Genomic DNA, 18,131 nt, shown 5'->3' on the forward strand with positions numbered 1-18,131 from the left:
GTGGAAAGCTGCACATCCCCATGGAGCCACTGGTTATGACGGGATCATGCGCTTGATCTTATTACTTCCACCAGACTGGCAGGGATGGGCTACAGAGCTCGCAGGTGACTACGTACACACTGCAGAAGAGTCGTTTGATCCAGAAGGCGATTTTCCACGGTTCATCGCAGCAATTCACTACACCTATGATGCCTTTGGCAGAGCATTCAGGGGACCATATATGAGGCCAGGAGACCTTGCTCCTGTTGGAGTTCGTCCGGAAGAAAGGACCCCACTTATGCCTACTCAGGCTCCTATAACAGCAGATCCACCCATCCCAGTGCAGAGTGTTTCCCCACAACTGTCTGTTCTCGGTCGTCGATGCCGAAACGACTTCGAGGCCGGGACATCACGTCCAAAAACCCAAAGGAAAGAGACGCCACCACCCCAATCACCAGTCGGTACACCCCCGATACAGCCACCTCCACCAGGGGAAGAGGACCCCATTTACAGTGCGGCCATGAAACAATTAGAAGAAGTCTTGCGTCAAGCACGCGAACTTATTGATAAGGGCAAAGCCCTGGCAGGCACTGACAACGATGAAGGTGAGATCTTGCGCCAGGCACTCAAGACTGCTGAAAAAGGGAAAACTCCAGCCCATGATGACACTGGGGGAAGTAGGAAGAAAACTCCAGGCAAGACGAGTTGGAAGCCACTACCTGCTCAGCCTCTTTCCCTTAAGAAGGGTACTACGACCTCCGATGCAGGAACGCCCTGCAAGGATGTGGTGAAAATCCGACTTCTCGGTGGTCGTGTTCAGCTCGGGGCAGAGGGTGAGGAAACAGAGGACTACTACCTGGATATCGACTCCGAAGAGGATCCGGAGGAAGACCCAGAAGAGGATCCGGAGGAAGACCCAGAAGAGGATCCGGAGAAGAGCAAGTCTGCTAGCTCCCATGGATCGATAGTCTAGGGCAGTTGTATTTGCTTGTATGATGTATCTCGAACTCGTGGGTTGTAATATTCATCTATCTAGGAAGTTGTTACTACAGGAACGGTAACTACCTATGGACCGTTCTATAACTCCATATTATTCGAAGAGGCCTCTAGGAGGCAGAATCTTTAAGTACTTATATATAAATTCACGCCTTCAGTAAATTCGTGTGTTAAGTACTTATTATATTTCGTTGATTTAAAAGTTTTGCATACGATATAGCTAGTACAAGGAATTGAAGAAGCAATGAACGAGTGTTAGAATACATCTACCATGTACTAATAAACATATTATATTGACTTATCAGAATGCCACCAAAGAGAGGACGTCCAAGAGGTGGGAGAAGAATCCCACAAAATGATGAAAGAGGTCCAGAACCAGGGCCAGAACCAGAAATAGCTCCACAACCAATACGGCCAGAACGTAGAATAGAGGAATTGTTTTTACGTCAAAACCCACCTGTATTCAGCGGTACAGGAGATCCAGCTGAGGCTGAAACTTGGGTGCGTGCAATCGAACGCATCTTCAACTTTCTGCGCTGCACCGACCAGGAACGTTTAACCTGTGTATCTTTCCAACTGACGGGATCGGCTGACTTCTGGTGGGAAGCCAGAATGAAGACAATGACAGCTGATCAACTAGAAAACCTCACCTGGGAGCAGTTCAAGATTGGGATATATGATAAATATATACCCAAAAGTTACCGAAAGAAGAAAGAAATGGAATTCTATAACCTGAAACAGGGGAGGATGACGGTTACACAGTATGATAGGATGTTTTGCGACATGTCCAGATATGCCCCAGAACTAGTTGATACAGACGAGAAAATGGCTGAAAAATTTTGTGCCGGTCTAAGGCATGAAATCAGGATGGCTTTGGCTAGTCATGGAGGGTTGTCGTATACTGAATCCCTCAGTAGAGCTCTAGACATTGAGGCAGCAATGCCATGGGAAAGACCAGTGGCAACACCTATGCCACCACCCCCACAAGCCCAATCCCAGAACTACAAAGGGAAACGAAAATGGGAAGGCAATTACAATGGCCAAACTGAGAAGAAACCATGGCAGGGACAACCACCCCAGCAACAGGGCTTTGGAAGGCAAGTTGCTCCTAATCAGGCGGGGAACAACCAACAGAAAACTTCACCCTGCCCAAAGTGCAACAAAAACCATGGTGGAATCTGCAAGGCTGGCAGTGATAGTTGTTACATCTGTAACCAGAAGGGGCATTATGCAAATCGTTGCCCAAATAAGCAACACGGGATGAGCTTAAGGCCAAACCCACCATTCCAAGCCCCACATCTGAGAGCTATCCAAGCGCTACCCCAGCCACGTCATCTGCAATTGCCGCAGCCTCAACAATCACATCAACCACAGCTGCCACAACACCACAGCCACGTCAGCAGCAACAAAAGATGCAACCGTATCACGCAAGAGCCTATGCTATCAAACAGAACCAGCCCGAGAAAAACCAGGGAAACCTGGCAGGTATGGGCATGCTACTCAACACACCTGTTGTACTTCTGTTTGATACGGGTGCTTCACATTCTTTCATTGCAAGTGCATGTGTGGACACCCTAGGACTCAAAATAGAAAGATCTAATCAGGACATGAGTATCTCTTCACCAATAGGAGGAACAATGACAGTAACGCATGTTTGCTCGAACTTAGAATTGAACATAGGATCACTAGAGGTCATAGCAAACAACGTATATGTTATACCGATGTCGGACGTTGATATAATCCTAGGAATGGATTGGCTAGCTGAAAACTACGCTACAATCTTATGCAAGGAGCGGAAGATCTCTTTCAAATTTCCAGAGAAAAATGCTTGGGAATTTCACGGGATAAGAATGGGTAGGAGAATACCAATTATATCCACCCTACAAGCAAGAAAGATGATGAATAAGAAGGACTCTCAGGCATTCCTCGTGTACCTAAACGGGAAAGCTGAGACAAAAAGAGCAATTGAAGATGTGGATATCGTACGAGAATTCCGTGATGTGTTTCCAGAAGACTTGCCAGGATTGCCACCTAATAGGCAAGTGGAATTTACCATAGACTTAGAACCGGGAGCGGCGCCAGTATCAAAGGCACCGTATAGGATGGCTCCAAAAGAATTGGAGGAACTAAAAATTCAATTGCAGGAACTACTGGACCTAGGTTTCATCAGACCTAGTGTATCCCCATGGGGAGCACCAGTTTTGTTTGTCAAAAAGAAAGATGGCACCTTGAGAATGTGCATTGACTATAGAGAGCTGAACAAGCTAACACTCAAGAACAAATATCCTTTGCCAAGGATAGAGGATTTGTTTGACCAACTTAGGGGTGCGAGTGTATTTTCAAAAATCGACTTGAGATCTGGCTATCATCAACTGAAGGTCAGACAAGAAGATATACCCAAAACAGCTTTTCGAACAAGGTATGGCCACTACGAGTTCGTAGTTATGCCATTCGGGCTAACAAATGCACCAGCTGTATTCATGGATCTCATGAATAGGGTTTTTCACCCCTACTTGGACAAGTTCGTCTTAGTGTTCATAGATGACGTCCTCATCTACTCCAAAAATGAAGAAGAACATAAAGAGCATTTGAGGACCACTCTACAAACGCTAAGGAATGAACGACTCTACGCCAAATTCAGCAAATGCGAGTTTTGGCTGAGAGAAGTCACATTTCTAGGACACATCGTATCATCAGAAGGAATCAAGGTAGATCCTGCTAAAGTGGAAGCAGTACAAGAATGGAAGTCGCCAACAAATCCAAACGAGATCAGGAGTTTCTTAGGATTGGCTGGCTATTATCGAAGGTTTATTGAAGGATTTTCGAAAATAGCAAGGCCAATGACGCAACTGCTCAAGAAGGGGATCAAGTATACTTGGACGGACGAGTGTGAGGAGAGTTTCCAAAAACTCAAGAAGATGCTAACTACTGCGCCGGTTTTAGCAGTCCCCGAACCAGACAAAGAATATGTAATCTACACGGATGCGTCCAAAAATGGACTAGGTTGCGTGTTGATGCAAGATGGCAAGGTAATAGCATATGCATCACGACAACTTAGACCTCATGAGTTGAATTATCCGACTCATGATCTGGAACTAGCTGCAGTAGTACATGCATTAAAAATCTGGAGACATCACCTATATGGAGTTAGGTGTGAGATTTTTACTGATCACAAAAGTCTGAAGTACTTTTTCGAGCAAAAAGATCTAAACATGAGACAAAGGAGATGGCTCGAATTAGTAAAGGACTATGACTGTGGTATTAACTACCACCCAGGCAAGGCTAATGTAGTAGCCGACGCATTAAGCCGAAAAGTCTCGTCAAAATTAGGACATCTTCTCACGAGAGAAGTTGAGCTTATAAAAGAATTTGACAAGATGAAGATAGAAGTGATTAAACCACCTGGAACTATAGCAGGCGTTGTTGAGACAATACCTAGTTTAAGAAAAATGGTGCTAGAAGCACAAAGAAAGGATGAGAAGATGGAAAAATTACGGGAAAAGATAAGATTAGGAGATCTCAAAGATTTCCAAGAAGCACCAGACAATGCCATACTCTTTGAAGGAAGGATATGCATTCCTCAAGATGAAGAACTTAAGAATAAAATCTTGAGCGAAGCCCATGATACCCCTTATACTGCCCACCCGGGAAGTACTAAGATGTATCAAGATCTAAAAGAGAATTTCTGGTGGGAAGGAATGAAACGAGATGTAGCCTCGTTTGTTGAACGATGTCTTGCTTGCCAGCAAGTGAAAGCCTTACACCAAAGGCCTTACGGGGAACTACAACCCTTGGAGATACCAGAATGGAAATGGGATGATATAGCAATGGACTTCGTCACAGGATTGCCAAGATCCAAGCGAGGTAACACGACTATATGGGTCATTGTGGACAGACTTACGAAGTGTGCGCACTTTATACCAATCCCAATCACCCATGGATCCGACAAGTTAGCTCAACTTTATGTTAGAGAAATTGTGCGTTTGCACGGAGTGCCAAAGTCAATTACATCGGACAGAGATTCCAAGTTCACATCCAGATTCTGGATCAGTTTACAAAAAGAACTGGGCACAAGATTGAATTTTAGTACAACTTTTCACCCACAGACAGATGGTCAGTCTGAAAGAACGATTCAAACATTGGAGGATATGCTGAGGACAGTAGTGCTAGACCAGGGTGAAAACTGGGAGCACATTTTGCCACTCATCGAGTTTGCATATAATAATAGTCACCAAGCGACTATCGCTATGGCACCCTACGAAGCACTGTATGGGAGAAAGTGTAGATCGCCACTTTATTGGGATGAAGTGGGCGAGAGAAAAATCCTAGGGCCAGACACAATAGGTGAAATGATTGAAATCGTTCGCCAAATCCGACAGAGGATTAAGGAGGCCCAGGATAGACAAAAGTCATATGCTGATAAACGCCGAACTGACTTACAATTTGAGAATGGAGAAAAAGTCTTTCTGAAAGTTTCTCCATCAAAAGGGATCATTAGGTTCGGAGTTAAAGGGAAACTTAGACCCCGATTTATAGGACCCTATGAGATCCTAGAAAGAATAGGCCCAGTGGCTTACAGGCTGGCATTACCGCCAAGTCTAGGAAATGTCCATAATGTTTTCCACGTATCACAACTTAGGAAGTACGTTTTCGATCCAAAGCACGTGATACACCAAAATGAGATGATCCTTAATCCAGACCTGAGCTATGAAGAAAGACCCGAAGCGATTTTAGATAAAAAGGTGCAACAACTCCGAAATAAATCAATCACCTCAGTGAAAGTTCTTTGGAGGCACCATGGACAAGAAGAAGCTACGTGGGAGCTCGAAGACAAGATGAAAGAAAAATATCCAGAGTTGTTTAACGAAGGTATGCAAATTTCGGGACGAAATTTATTTTAAGGGGGGTAGTATGTGATGCCCCGCTCTTTTAAATACATATTAGATTAAATATGTGCATTAGTTATAAAATTCTTTTAATTATTTATGGTGATTATTTTGTTCAGATAATATTATTTCAGCAAAAGTCTGTATAAGAGATACAGAGCTGCGATTTAATATTCAGTCATGAATGAAACCAATAATTAAATTTATTGGTTTAACTATACGTTTGAGACTTTGTTTTACCAGTTTATTGATTTAATCAATATTATTAGAAAATTTAGATTTATAACCGATTTTATAAATCGTGTTATTTAAATCAAATTGCTAGAATTATAACTTGAGATCATATGCATAATAATTTTATTATTTCGCATTATATGAGTTAAGGTATTAAGTCGCGAATTAATTCCGACTTTCACGTATTAAATCTCAAGATTGAGGATTTAATTTATATAAATACGACGAGTATTTATTAAACGAGAATTGGAGAATTATTACAGGAACTAGGAGAAACTAGATCACGGCACTACACGTATGTCTCGATTTTTCATCCAACACATCAATTCCTACACTATTCCCTACACTATTCCCTACACTATTCCCTATACTATTCATCTTCCCCTCCAATACACCATTACTGCAGAAGGAGATTGTAAAGATTGCAGATTTCTTCCTGTAGTATATCTTAACTCCATCACACCCCAAAGTCTCCTGTAGGAGAAGAAAATCACGCCAATATCCACAATTTTCAAAAGCTTCAGCACGCCGAGAAAGAAATTTCACGGTAAGATCACAATTGTCAAAGGATATAAATTTCAACGATCAAATCTTCAAAAGTTGCAACTCCAGGTACCAAAATTTCCACCATTTTGATTCTGTTGTCTGCAGAAACTCCTCTATAAATTGAGGAGAGTTCTGCAGAAGGAAGAAGTGCAGCGAGCAAGAGAGAGTTTGAGATTTGTTTTTTTTTACTTGCAAGAGCTCAAGTGAGCTCCCTTCGCCGGGCCATTACTTCGTCGACCGGCCACTAGGCTCTGAACCGAGAACGTGTACTCGTTCCTCCATCTTTAGGCTACCAAACCCAACAATCGAAAGGCCGAAACCTTCTCTATATTTTCCCGACCAAAGGCCACAATATCCTTCGGAGGCCAACGTCGAATTCCCGACTTAGCCACCGGCCAACTTACGGCCTTCGTTTCTCACTATCCTTACGACGAAAAAGGATCGAGAAACCACCGTTGTGTAGCCTGATCTATCTCGCACGAGGAAAACTAAGTCGTAGACCTTCGCGGCTAAACCCCATCGCGGAACGACGACCAGAAAAAAAAACCCCGGCAAACAACTTCCATTAGTGCTCACTTGGACAAGGGTAAGTTGACGCCCTTATTTCGATGCATTCCCGTTTCTATTATATTATGAGAAATTTCTGGGGTATAGATGGGAGTGTGATAAATATTCGTACAAAGTTTCATATCATTTGAACTTCGTTTACTACCCTTTTAAAATTCGAGAAGTCTACTGCCCGTATCTGCTAAAACTGTTGTGAGGCAGATGATTAAGTTAATTATTTCAGTAACCATATGTTGATATTTAGCTCTCAAATTTTTATTCTATGAAGATATATGTATTAGCTATCTACATATAAAATTTGAGCTCATTCAGGTAACGTTTGCTAGTTTTCAAAAATCTGGACTTTCAGTTGGCAGAAACTGCCGAATCTGGTAGGCGATGGGAAAATCGCTATATCTCTTAAACTACTTGGAGTTTTTCAACATACTTTTTTTTCAATTAAACTAGACTCAAAGAGGTTTCTATTGATATAAAATTCGACTCCATACGAGTTCGGAGTAAAAGCAGTTTATTAGTTGAAGTTGAATCTATACAGTTTTGTTGAGATTGAAATGTTTCTAAATAATTCTTATTAAGGATTTTAAAGTTTTATTGTTGATAAAATATCACTTTTAGTTTATAAATGAGCTATTGAGATATATAAATATTCTGAGAAAGATTTCATGAGAACTTGTTGGTAAAATTATATTAGATGGAATAGTTGATAAATGAAATATTAAAGATTTATTAATTAAATGGTTAAAATATTAAAATTATTAGATCTTCTCGAAAATTTCTTTTATAGTTAACTCCTTTTATTATTTTAAAATATTTTTACAAATGTTCCTAAAATCTCACAATGAAATTTTCATCAGGAATTAATTAGAATTTATTAATGACTTATTAGTTCTTTTAATAATAGCAATATATATATATTGATTGGCATTATTAAATGGGGAAAAGGAAAATATTTTATAAATTATTCTTTATTTATAATGGATAAATAAAGGAATAATATAAAATGGGCTTTCCTACATCCTCAAAGGTACATGAAGTATTTCGATAAAAGAAGAACCATTGTATATGAGTTAGATACAGTCGTTTAAGGAAATATGGGTAGTTAGAGAAATGAGTGAATAGTGATTCACTGCATTTGTTGTTATCTTTTCTATTATTCACTCGAACACATGTTTCGTGTTATCAAAGGTTCAAATAAACAAAAGCGCCTGAGTAACCTATCGCGCTAAGGAAAGAGAATCATTGTCTTAAGTAGCAAAACACTGCAATCAGGTAGGCATTACTTTCGTATATATCAAATGAGCTTAAAATGTTACATTCAAGCAAGTTATTTCATGACAAAATCTTTGAGTTGAAGTTATTTCAAGTATTGTCTTGCCATAAAATGTTTTAATTTCAGTATGATATCTATCTGATATGGCTTTGCCAGTTATCATGTAATCGAATTCGGGTCTTGAGCAGTTGATAGCTATCCTGCCTTGGCTAGTGTACACCAGTGACCGTGAGTCATCTAGCGGGTTGGCCGGTCAAGTGACCGTGAGAGGTGGCCACCTCTCCGGCATACAGATTCAGATATGATAGATTACAAAAGAACTTAGTCTGATCAGACGAACTTTAGAATCACAAATGAATTTAGTATGCTTAGGGCCTTTTTAAGTAAAAACCCTTGGTTATACTATTGAAATGGCATGACAATTTACATTGATTATGTATGTATATGATTTTCGGCATATGTCTACTGAGTACTTTGTACTCAGCCCTGCATGTATTTCTAAATGTGCAGGTTGAGCAGTGATGAGTGATGATGGGGTGTCGTGCGGAGCTTTGTCATATTTACTAAATAAACTCTTGGCGATACATGTCTTCATACATGTATCACGTTCTCATTTCCGCTGCGAACACTCAGTTATGATGCAGTTTATCCTATTATGTTGGATTGTCAAATCAAGTTATTGTTTAAACACTTAAATCGGATACTCATGACCGATTACTCGTTATTATCTATATATATGTGTGACTTATTCTCATATGATGTCTAAATCTTAATTTAATTCATTTATAATTTTTTTATCACCCCTTTCTGTCCCCTCTCCTAATTTCCCTTCCCTAGTCACGGTTTCCCGGCTTACCTATCCTTAGTTAAGTCCGGTCGTGACAATTTTTATCCAACTTCTCAGTATTAAATTTATCCGAGGGGGGTGGGCGGATTATTAGTATGAGTTAATCCCACAAAATAGCATGGAGAAGTAGGATTAAGTATGAGTTGACCATATTAACTGCACATGATATCAAACATCACACTAATCTGTATTAATTTAATTTATCCTACCTATAAACTCATATCAAACAGGCCCTTAGTATATAAATTGAAATTTGTTGACATAATGACATTTTACTGTATTAAATATATTGTAGAATTAAAAGGTACTCCCTCCGTCCGCCAAAATTATGTAAAATTGCTTGGGCACGAGATTTAATAAAATTGGTGATGATTTTGATGTAGTGGAGAAAGGGTCCCACCACTTTATGAGATGTGTGGTTGAGATTGAGTTTTGAGTGGGTTTTTTTGTAAATAAAGAGTGTTAGTAAGGATAAAATATTAAAGAAGATGGTGGGACCATTGCCATAAAAGGAAAGTGACATAATCTTGGCGGACGCCAAATATAGTAATTTTTACATAATCTTGGCGGACGGAAGGAGTATGTATATTATATGAAATCCCATAAATTACCTAGAGAGCATTTTAGTTACAAGGTAAATAGCTTGAGTACTAATCGTAATTTGCCTTTTTATTTACTTGAACAATTATTAATTAATAGGTACAATTTTGTCGGTTGATCAATAATAATATAAAATTAAAATTAAAATTTAAAGTGAAAAAAATCCGTGAAAAAAAAATTAAAAATAAAGTGAGATAAAATAGAACATCACAATTGATACTTAGCAATAAACAAGACATAATAAATAATCAAACCACTAATGGTTTATATATTACTTCCACAAATATAACAAAAAAGTAAAAGAAAAAAAAAATCAAACACTCTAACTTACAAAATCACTCAAGCATAAGAGAAACAATCAGCTATCCTCTAACAAAGAACACCAACACTATATACAGTAATGATGAAAGATCAAACCATTTTTGGTATGCTATTTCCAAACATGAAGAAAAATGGGCTTTTTCAAATTTATAACTCTGTATGAAGTTCCCCTTTGAGAAGTCTGATTATGTGATGATCAGAATCACAAGCAGTTGCTTCTCATCTCGGACCAGAGAGCTCTATGGCCTGTGCAAGCAACGAGGAATCATCGGTGAGGTCGGAATATCGCTCCGACGAGGAGAGCTCCTGTGTCTTGAACTTGTGTGAGTCCACTCTCTGAGATGCCTCCCATCTCTCTGCAAGCCCATCGCCTTCAAGCATACGAACAACCTCCGACATCTTCGGCCTCAGCCCGGGAAGATATTGTGTGCACAGCAATGCCACCTTCACTATCTCCTCTAGCTCGATTCTGTCGTAGTTGTTCTTGAGATCTTTGTCTACTAGATCCTCTAGCTTCTTGTCTTGGTGAAGATTCTTCACCTGCAAATGGTAGTATATACAATGTAAGAGACATTTTCTAACAAGATCAAATCGAAACTAACTAATGTGGCTCACCCAATCAAGAACTGCTCCCTTCTGATTAGCTGATTTGCCAAACTGCAGTGCTCTCTGCCCAGTGATGAGTTCAAGGAGAAGGATCCCAAATCCAAAGACGTCGGTCTTCTCGGAGGACTGGCCCGTGGAGAGGTACTCGGGGGCTATGTGGCCGACTGTGCCACGCACAGCAGTCGTGACGTGTGAGTCCTGATGGTCTAGGAGCTTTGCCAACCCGAAATCACCCACCACTGCCTCGCAGTAGTCATCAAGGAGTATGTTTGCAGCCTTGACGTCTCTGTGGATTATCTTCGGGTCACATTGCTCGTGGAGGTACAGCAGCCCCCTCGCAGCTCCTAGGGCGATCCGCTTCCTCGTGCTCCAGTCTAGGACTGGTTTGGCTGCATCAGCATACATGAACATGATCAATCAAGCAAGGACAAGTTTTGTTTTGTTATGTTTTGATTTTTTAAATCTCTAGCTTTACCTTTGAGACGAGAAGCAACGCTGCCGTTGGACATGTAGGGGTAGACCAAGAGCTTCTCGGTTTCTGTCATGCAAAAACCATACAATCTGAGGAGGTTGCGATGAACAGCAAGGCTGATCATCTCGACTTCTGTTTGGAACTGTCTCTCCCCGCCTGCTGTGCTGCCGTCTTTGAGCCTCTTCACAGCCACGGCCGTGCCATCTTGGAGATAGCCCTTGTAGACGTTGCCAAAGCCGCCTTTTCCTAGGATGTTTTTGCTGCTGAAGTTGTTCGTCGCGTGCTGCAGCTGCCTGAAGTGAAACCTCCTCAAGTTCCCGAGTGAGACTTCCTCGTGCTCACGATCTGAGATTATTGACACGATGTGTATGGATCAGTTCAAGAACTCAACTGGCCTAGCCTACTTCTGCAGATGAGGATTGGGGATTCATACCATTGACATCGAAGAACCTTTGCTGCTTACGCCTCTGCCTTCTCCAGAAAAACAGCCCAAATCCAGCAGCAAGCAGACAGATGGCCGCCACACTTGTCCCAATTGCAAGGGAAAGCTTGCGATATTTTGATTTGGCAGAGGTAAGAGCTGCTCAGAGAAGAAGAATGCAAGGCAATGTAAGGATAAACAGACATATATATATATATATATATGCAAGATTTGAACAACAAGATAGGAATTTTGCATCATACTTTGTGAAGTGTTTAAGGTCATGGACATTGGCATCAATGCTATGCCGCCAGCACATTGAGGTTCATAACCTCTCTCACATATCAAGGGGTTCCCAATGACACTGCCATCACAGTAAAATAAGCCAAACTCTCTAACTTCCATTCCTTACAACATAAACAGATAGCAACGAGATCAAAACAGCGTAGCATAGCATATGGCTTACTTGAACGTCTTTGAAGGGAAACGAGGCACAGGGCCGCTCAAGTTGTTGTAAGACAAGTCCCTGAAATTAAGACACACCAACATCAAAAAACACAGTTCTTGACAGAATAGAGAAGTTTTCAAGAAAATCGAAGAGGGAAAAGGGATTCATTTACACTAAAGAAAGCTGAGTCAAATTGGTTAGTGACATTGGAATCTCTCCAAAGAGACTGTTGTTGTTGAGCCTCCTGATATAACAACACAGACACCATTAGATCTCAAAACAATTTGCAGACTTATATATGTTTCTTGGTAATTATTTTCAAGAATTCGAAGCTCGATTCTCACATGTACTGAAGAATTTTCAAGTGGCCTAAAGCAGGAGGGATGCTGCCCCTAAACAGATTATTTGAAAGATCAAGTGTTTGAAGCTTCAACAGCCTCCCAAGCTCAGATGGAATAGGTCCGGTTATGTTATTGTTCTGCAACAATCTATCATACAACAATCCATCCATCAAAAATCAAATCTCTTTCACAGAATAACAATCAAGAAAATGTGTGAAAACATCAATCTCAAACATTCATTGTTTTCACTCACATTATCTGAAGATTAGTCAAGTTCCCAATGCTAGGAGACAGTGTGCCAGATAAATTCTGACTAGGACTCCCTCTGCACAATACAACAATCTAATAACCAAATTAACCCAAAAAAAAAAGCAATCTTTCTCAAACCCTCCAAAATTTGGAGAAATCTACATCAGAAATCCTTACAGGCCAATCACAAGATTCTGTGAAGAACAAGTGACCATAGTCCAGCTACATGGATCAACAGCATCACCATCCCAATTATCAAGAACCCCATGTGGATCCCTCAAAGCAGCTTTTATCCCCATCAGAGCTTGTACTGTACAAACACAGAAAATTAAATACACTAGTTGAAGGAAGGTACAACACCCTTAAAGCATATTCAAGACAGCATTTTTCATTTCTGGGACATGATTTTTTCTCTCTCTTTTACCTTCAAAGTTTACACCTTTTGCGGAAAGCAAACCGTTTGCAGAGCTCCAAAAGCAAAGAAACACGACGGCCCAAACCGCTGCTTCACTCTTTCTTGGCGTTTCCATTGACAAAACAAAACAAAAGGGAATGCTGTAGAAACTCTCTACTGCAAGTGGTGAAGGAGATGAGGCTTTGCAATGTCTGAGGTTGTAATAATCTCAAGATGAGGAGAAGCGAGTTCTTGAATTCTTTGCAGCAAATTCATTTTCTGGCAGTCCAAGAAGAAAAGTTGCTCAGTCTTTTGTGTTGTATAAAGGAAACTAGCATGCTGTCACGGGTCAGGTGCTTGTCAAGGAAAATAATATTTTACTTCAAAAAAAGTATAGCCTAAGATGGGATAAATATTACCACCACATCATCTAAATTTTTGTTGTCTAAGAAAATCTTTGTGATATTCATTCAAGATTTCAAAATTTTCGAGTAGTTAATCAAGACAAAAAACAAATTAAAAAAATAAAAAATAATGCCCAGACAAAATAAATCCAAGTATCTACATGGGCCAGTGAGTTCACTAGGTAGCCATATTATTTCATGGAAAAAGTAAATGTGGGAGTAAGTATACAACATAATCTTGTCATTTTCTCTCTCAACTTTATATAATGATAATAGTAATTATTTTTTTCACTTTGGGAAATACGAATTTTTGATGTATATACTGTATACACAGTTATGGCGAAGGACAGAGGGGGAATCCAACATTCCCTGAGTTTGGCCATTCAATAAAATCCCAAAATTTAATATATATTTAAAGAAGAATGTGAGAATTTCAATGAAAGTAGCGTAGATATTGATAGTGGTTTTGGTCACCTTCCCATTACCATTATCCAATAAAAAAGAATTTTTGCAAAGACCATTTATATCATCATCTTTTCCCTTTGGCTGCTGTACTTGATGCATTTGTTCATCATTATTTTCGTGGTGAAAAAAGAATCACAACATGAATTCTGTGTGACCCACTTGAGTTAACGTTAATTTGATCGGTCAAATAAACGTGTCTTCTTGCCCCAAAAACATGAGAAAAGAAGAGGAAACAAAATTGCTTTATTGGGTGTTAATGTTGAGTAGAAAAGCTTCTCAATTCTAGTAGGATTTAGTGGGTTAGATTCGTTAGTTATCGACTTCAAATCATCAAATGTTTATGATTTATGAGCCTTCAATCAATGTGTGTTATTTGTAAATTATTCAGATAACAATAAATTTATTCGAACTCTTTTAGTTTTGTAGTATTAAGCTCGTTGATCGACGAACATCTATTCACTGTGACAAGTATAATGTGTCTACCACTCATAAAATTAACATATGAACTAAAATTATCGCATCAATAGTGGACACGTTATACTTATCCACGGTGATCGTTTCTGTTGACGAACAAGCTAAATAAGTAAAATACTAACTTATTACTTTAGAAATAATAAAGTTATAAGGATAAATATCACTTCAAACCCCAAATTATTTTCATATAATCGATTATATTTTGGACTATCAAAAACATAGTTTTAAAACACGAACTGTCGAAAAGATTCGTGGAACAGGAGTGGCATATTCGGGTGGAAAAGCTTTGTGTTCAAAGAGAAAATGAAGAGGCTAAAGGGAGATCTTAAGAAGTGGAACTCCTCGACTTTTGGTTCTATTGAGGTGAACATAAAAAACTTGAAGGATGAAATCCAGAGATGGGATGTTATTGATGATTCGTTCGGGTTGGAAGAAGGAGAACTTATCAAGAGAAACGAAGCCGCGGCAAATTTGATCTTACAGTTGAAGAATAGAGACAGCTTACTCTCCCAAAAATCAAGAGTTCGTTGGCTTGCCGATGGGGACGTTAATAGCAGTTATTTCCATAAGGTGATCAAAGGTAGAAGACTTAAAAATGAGATTTCAGGCTTGTGGATCAATAATCGATGGATCGATGAACCTTCTGAGGTTAAAAACGTTGTTAAAGCTTTCTTTCAAGCTCAGTTCCGGAGCAGGCCCCGAGTTCGACCTCTGCTCCCAGATAACTTTGTGGAAAAGAAAATTCCTGACAACTATCGAGAGTGGCTTGATTCTCCATTCACAGAGGAGGAGACTAAAAAAGCAGTGTGGAATTGCGAAGGGGGAAAGAGCCCAGGCCCTGATGGTTTTAATTTTGTTTTCATGAAGCATTGTTGGGATATTATCAAGGCAGATCTTTTGGAGGTTATGAATGAATTTTATTCTCATGGGAGATTGGTTAGAGGTTGTAACCCTTCTTTCATCGCTTTAATCCCTAAGAAAGAAGGTGCTGCTGAGCTGAAAGATTTCAGGCCTATTTCTCTGATCAACTGCCTTTACAAGGTCATTGCAAAAGTTCTTGCTTCCAGAATTAAACAGGTCATGAACTTCATCGTTTCTGAGTGTCAAAGTGCCTTTATCGAAGGGCGGTTCATTCTTGATGGAGTGGTGGTGCTTAACGAGATCGTGGCCGAGGCTAAAAGGAGAAAGAAAGGTCTTACTATGTTCAAAATTGATTTTGCAAAGGCTTATGATTCCGTTGAGTGGGAATTTCTTGATACAATGCTTGAGAAAATGAATTTCAGTCCGAAGTGGAGAAGGTGGATTTCGGGATGTCTTCAGTCGGCTTCGACCAACGTTCTTGTCAACGGTTGCCCTTCGGGGAATTTCCAGCTTGAGAGAGGACTCCGTCAGGGAGACCCTCTCTCCCCGTTCCTTTTCATCATTGTGGTTGAAGGGTTGCACCTATTATTGGAAAAGGCGGTTTCTAAGGGGCTGTTGGAACCGTTTCCTATCGGCAACGGAGAGACTCGAATTTCCCACCTACAGTATGCCGATGATACGATGCTTATTGCCACTGATAAGAGAGAAAATTCGTGGGCGTTTAAAAGCATTCTTAAGTTATTTGAGCTGATTTCGGGCCTTAAAGTGAACTTTGATAAAAGCGTGATGGTGGGAATTGGTTTGGATGCTCAAAGAACCAACGAACTGGCAGCGATCCTTGATTGTCAGACGGGCAGCTTTCCTATCAAGTATCTTGGCATTAAGATCGGTTCGAGTACTTACAGTTCAGCGGATTGGAATTATCTAGTGGAGAAGGTTAAGAATAGAATTGGTAAGTGGAAAAACAGGAAAATCTCTTTTGCTGGGAGGTTAACTCTTCTCCGTTCTGTTCTCTTGTCTATTCCGATCTACCAACTGTCGTTTTCTCTGTTGAACAAATGTCTGTTATCTCAAATCCGAGCTTTACTTTGTAACTTTCTTTGGGGAGGGGGGTGGAGGAAAGGAAAATTCATTGGGTCAAATGGGAGATCCTGTGTAGAGATCGTGGTCTTGGAGGACTTGGGATTAAAGACTTAGGCTGGTTTAACAAGGCACTTATGTCAAAATGGATCTGGCGCTTCCTTGTGGAGCGTGATTCTTTGTGGGTTCGGGTGATTAGAGCATGCAGGGGGGAGCTAGTGTGGGATGGTGAAGGTTTTCAAGCTCTTGGAAATAGGGGGGCAAGGTCGGGGTGGTGGAAGAGGGTGTTGGACTTGAGTCGTGGAGAGAACGGAAAATGGCTTAGGGATAATTTTGTTGTCAAAATCGGTGAGGGGGACGGGTTCTTATTTTGGCATCATGTTTGGGTTGGTAACAAGAGTCTTAAGGATCTGTTCCCTCGACTCTTCAGGATTAGCAATGATCAGGGGGGAGTTATTCGTAACATGGGGGAGAGGGTTGAGGGGGCTTGGGAGTGGAAATTTGGCTGGATCCGTCAGTTGAGAGGGAGGGAAATCGATCAATGCTCTAACCTTCTTTCATTAATTCAAAATGTCGAAGTTCTTGCAGGTTCATCTGACGGATGGAGATGGAAGGCTGATCCGAAGGGTTCGTTTTCGGTCAAATCAGCGTATGATGCTCTCAGTTAGGCTGCTGAATCCGACAGAACCTGTGACAAAGAACCGGAATTCGCAATCACATGGAAAGCACCTGTACCGATGAAAGCAAAAACGATGGTATGGAGGATCTTGAAAGGAAGGATGGCAACGTGTGATAATCTCCAGAAAAGAAACGTCATCACCTCGAGCAGCGACGCAGTTTGCATCCTTTGTAAGAGAGAGACAGAAACCGCAGACCATCTCTTCTTCGTTTGCTCGGATTCTTCAGAAATCTGGTACAAAATTTTACAATGGCTCGGAAAAAGCTCGTCGCTTCCACCCAATACTAAGTCTCACCTTCATCTCTTTTCTAATCTCGGAAAGAAATCAGATTGCCCTCTTCTTACTTGCATTTGGTTTTGTTGTGTTTGGTGCCTGTGGAAATGGAGGAACGATTGTAAATTTAACCAAGTTCAGTGGAGCTCGGACAAAGTGTTGGCGGAGATCAAGTCAAGAGTGTGGAGTTGGACTATTGCTTATAAGGTGGCTCACTCTTCTTCAGACTTTAGAACTTGGTTCTTAGATGTTTTGCTGTCTGATTAGGCTCAGTTTTGTGTTCGTTTGGCTAGGCTGTTTGGCTCCTTTTCTGCTTTTTGCTCGCATCAGCTTCTGTTTTGATGTGGGCTGGTTTTTGTTTTGCTGTACATTGGTACCTCTTGTACCGGGCTCTTTCCCTCTTTTTATCTAATTACTTTCTTCCTGATCAAAAAAAAAAAAAACACGAACTGTCGATTCTGTATCACTTGTATCCTCAGTCTATTTTTTGGCAACGAAAAATTGATGTGACTTTTTTTTTCAATTAGTAAGACACAAAAAGACGTCATTTTGTGCCATGTGAGTTTAAAAATATATACTGTGCATTTGGTGAGTCACGTTAATTTTTTTTTTCGATTCTGAAAAATTGATGGAGGATTAATTAATACAAAATCGATAATTCATAATTTGAAAAATGTATATTTTAGATAATTTAAGATATAATTGATAGTAGGAAAA

The 18,131-nt window shown here is 40.2% G+C and overlaps 1 protein-coding gene across 1 annotated transcript; it reads right to left on the reverse strand.

Annotated features, from left to right (window-relative positions):
- Positions 1-10,170: 10,170 nt before the first annotated feature.
- LOC130989788 (protein NSP-INTERACTING KINASE 1-like) lies at positions 10,171-13,810 on the reverse strand. The gene is made up of 11 exons (XM_057913888.1): positions 13,208-13,810; positions 12,961-13,093; positions 12,788-12,859; positions 12,538-12,681; positions 12,366-12,437; positions 12,212-12,271; positions 12,009-12,109; positions 11,758-11,904; positions 11,328-11,669; positions 10,862-11,241; positions 10,171-10,786 (listed from the first exon to the last, which is right to left on the reverse strand). The coding sequence occupies exons 1-11, from the start codon at positions 13,311-13,313 to the stop codon at positions 10,466-10,468; spliced, it is 1,878 nt and encodes a 625-aa protein (XP_057769871.1). The 5' UTR covers positions 13,314-13,810; the 3' UTR covers positions 10,171-10,465.
- Positions 13,811-18,131: the final 4,321 nt, after the last annotated feature.

This window comes from Salvia miltiorrhiza, chromosome 6 (assembly GCF_028751815.1).
Source record: "Salvia miltiorrhiza cultivar Shanhuang (shh) chromosome 6, IMPLAD_Smil_shh, whole genome shotgun sequence".
NCBI lineage: Eukaryota > Viridiplantae > Streptophyta > Magnoliopsida > Lamiales > Lamiaceae > Salvia > Salvia miltiorrhiza.

Coding starts and splice junctions, on each gene's coding strand:
- LOC130989788 (XM_057913888.1), bottom strand. CDS start 13,313: ATGGAAACGCCAAGAAAGAGTGAAGCAGCGGTTTGGGCCGTCGTGTTT. Junction 12,860..12,960: donor CAGAATCTTGTGATTGGCCT/GTAAGGATTTCT, acceptor TGTATTGTGCAG/AGGGAGTCCTAGTCAGAATT. Junction 12,272..12,365: donor TTGACTCAGCTTTCTTTAGT/GTAAATGAATCC, acceptor TCTTAATTTCAG/GGACTTGTCTTACAACAACT.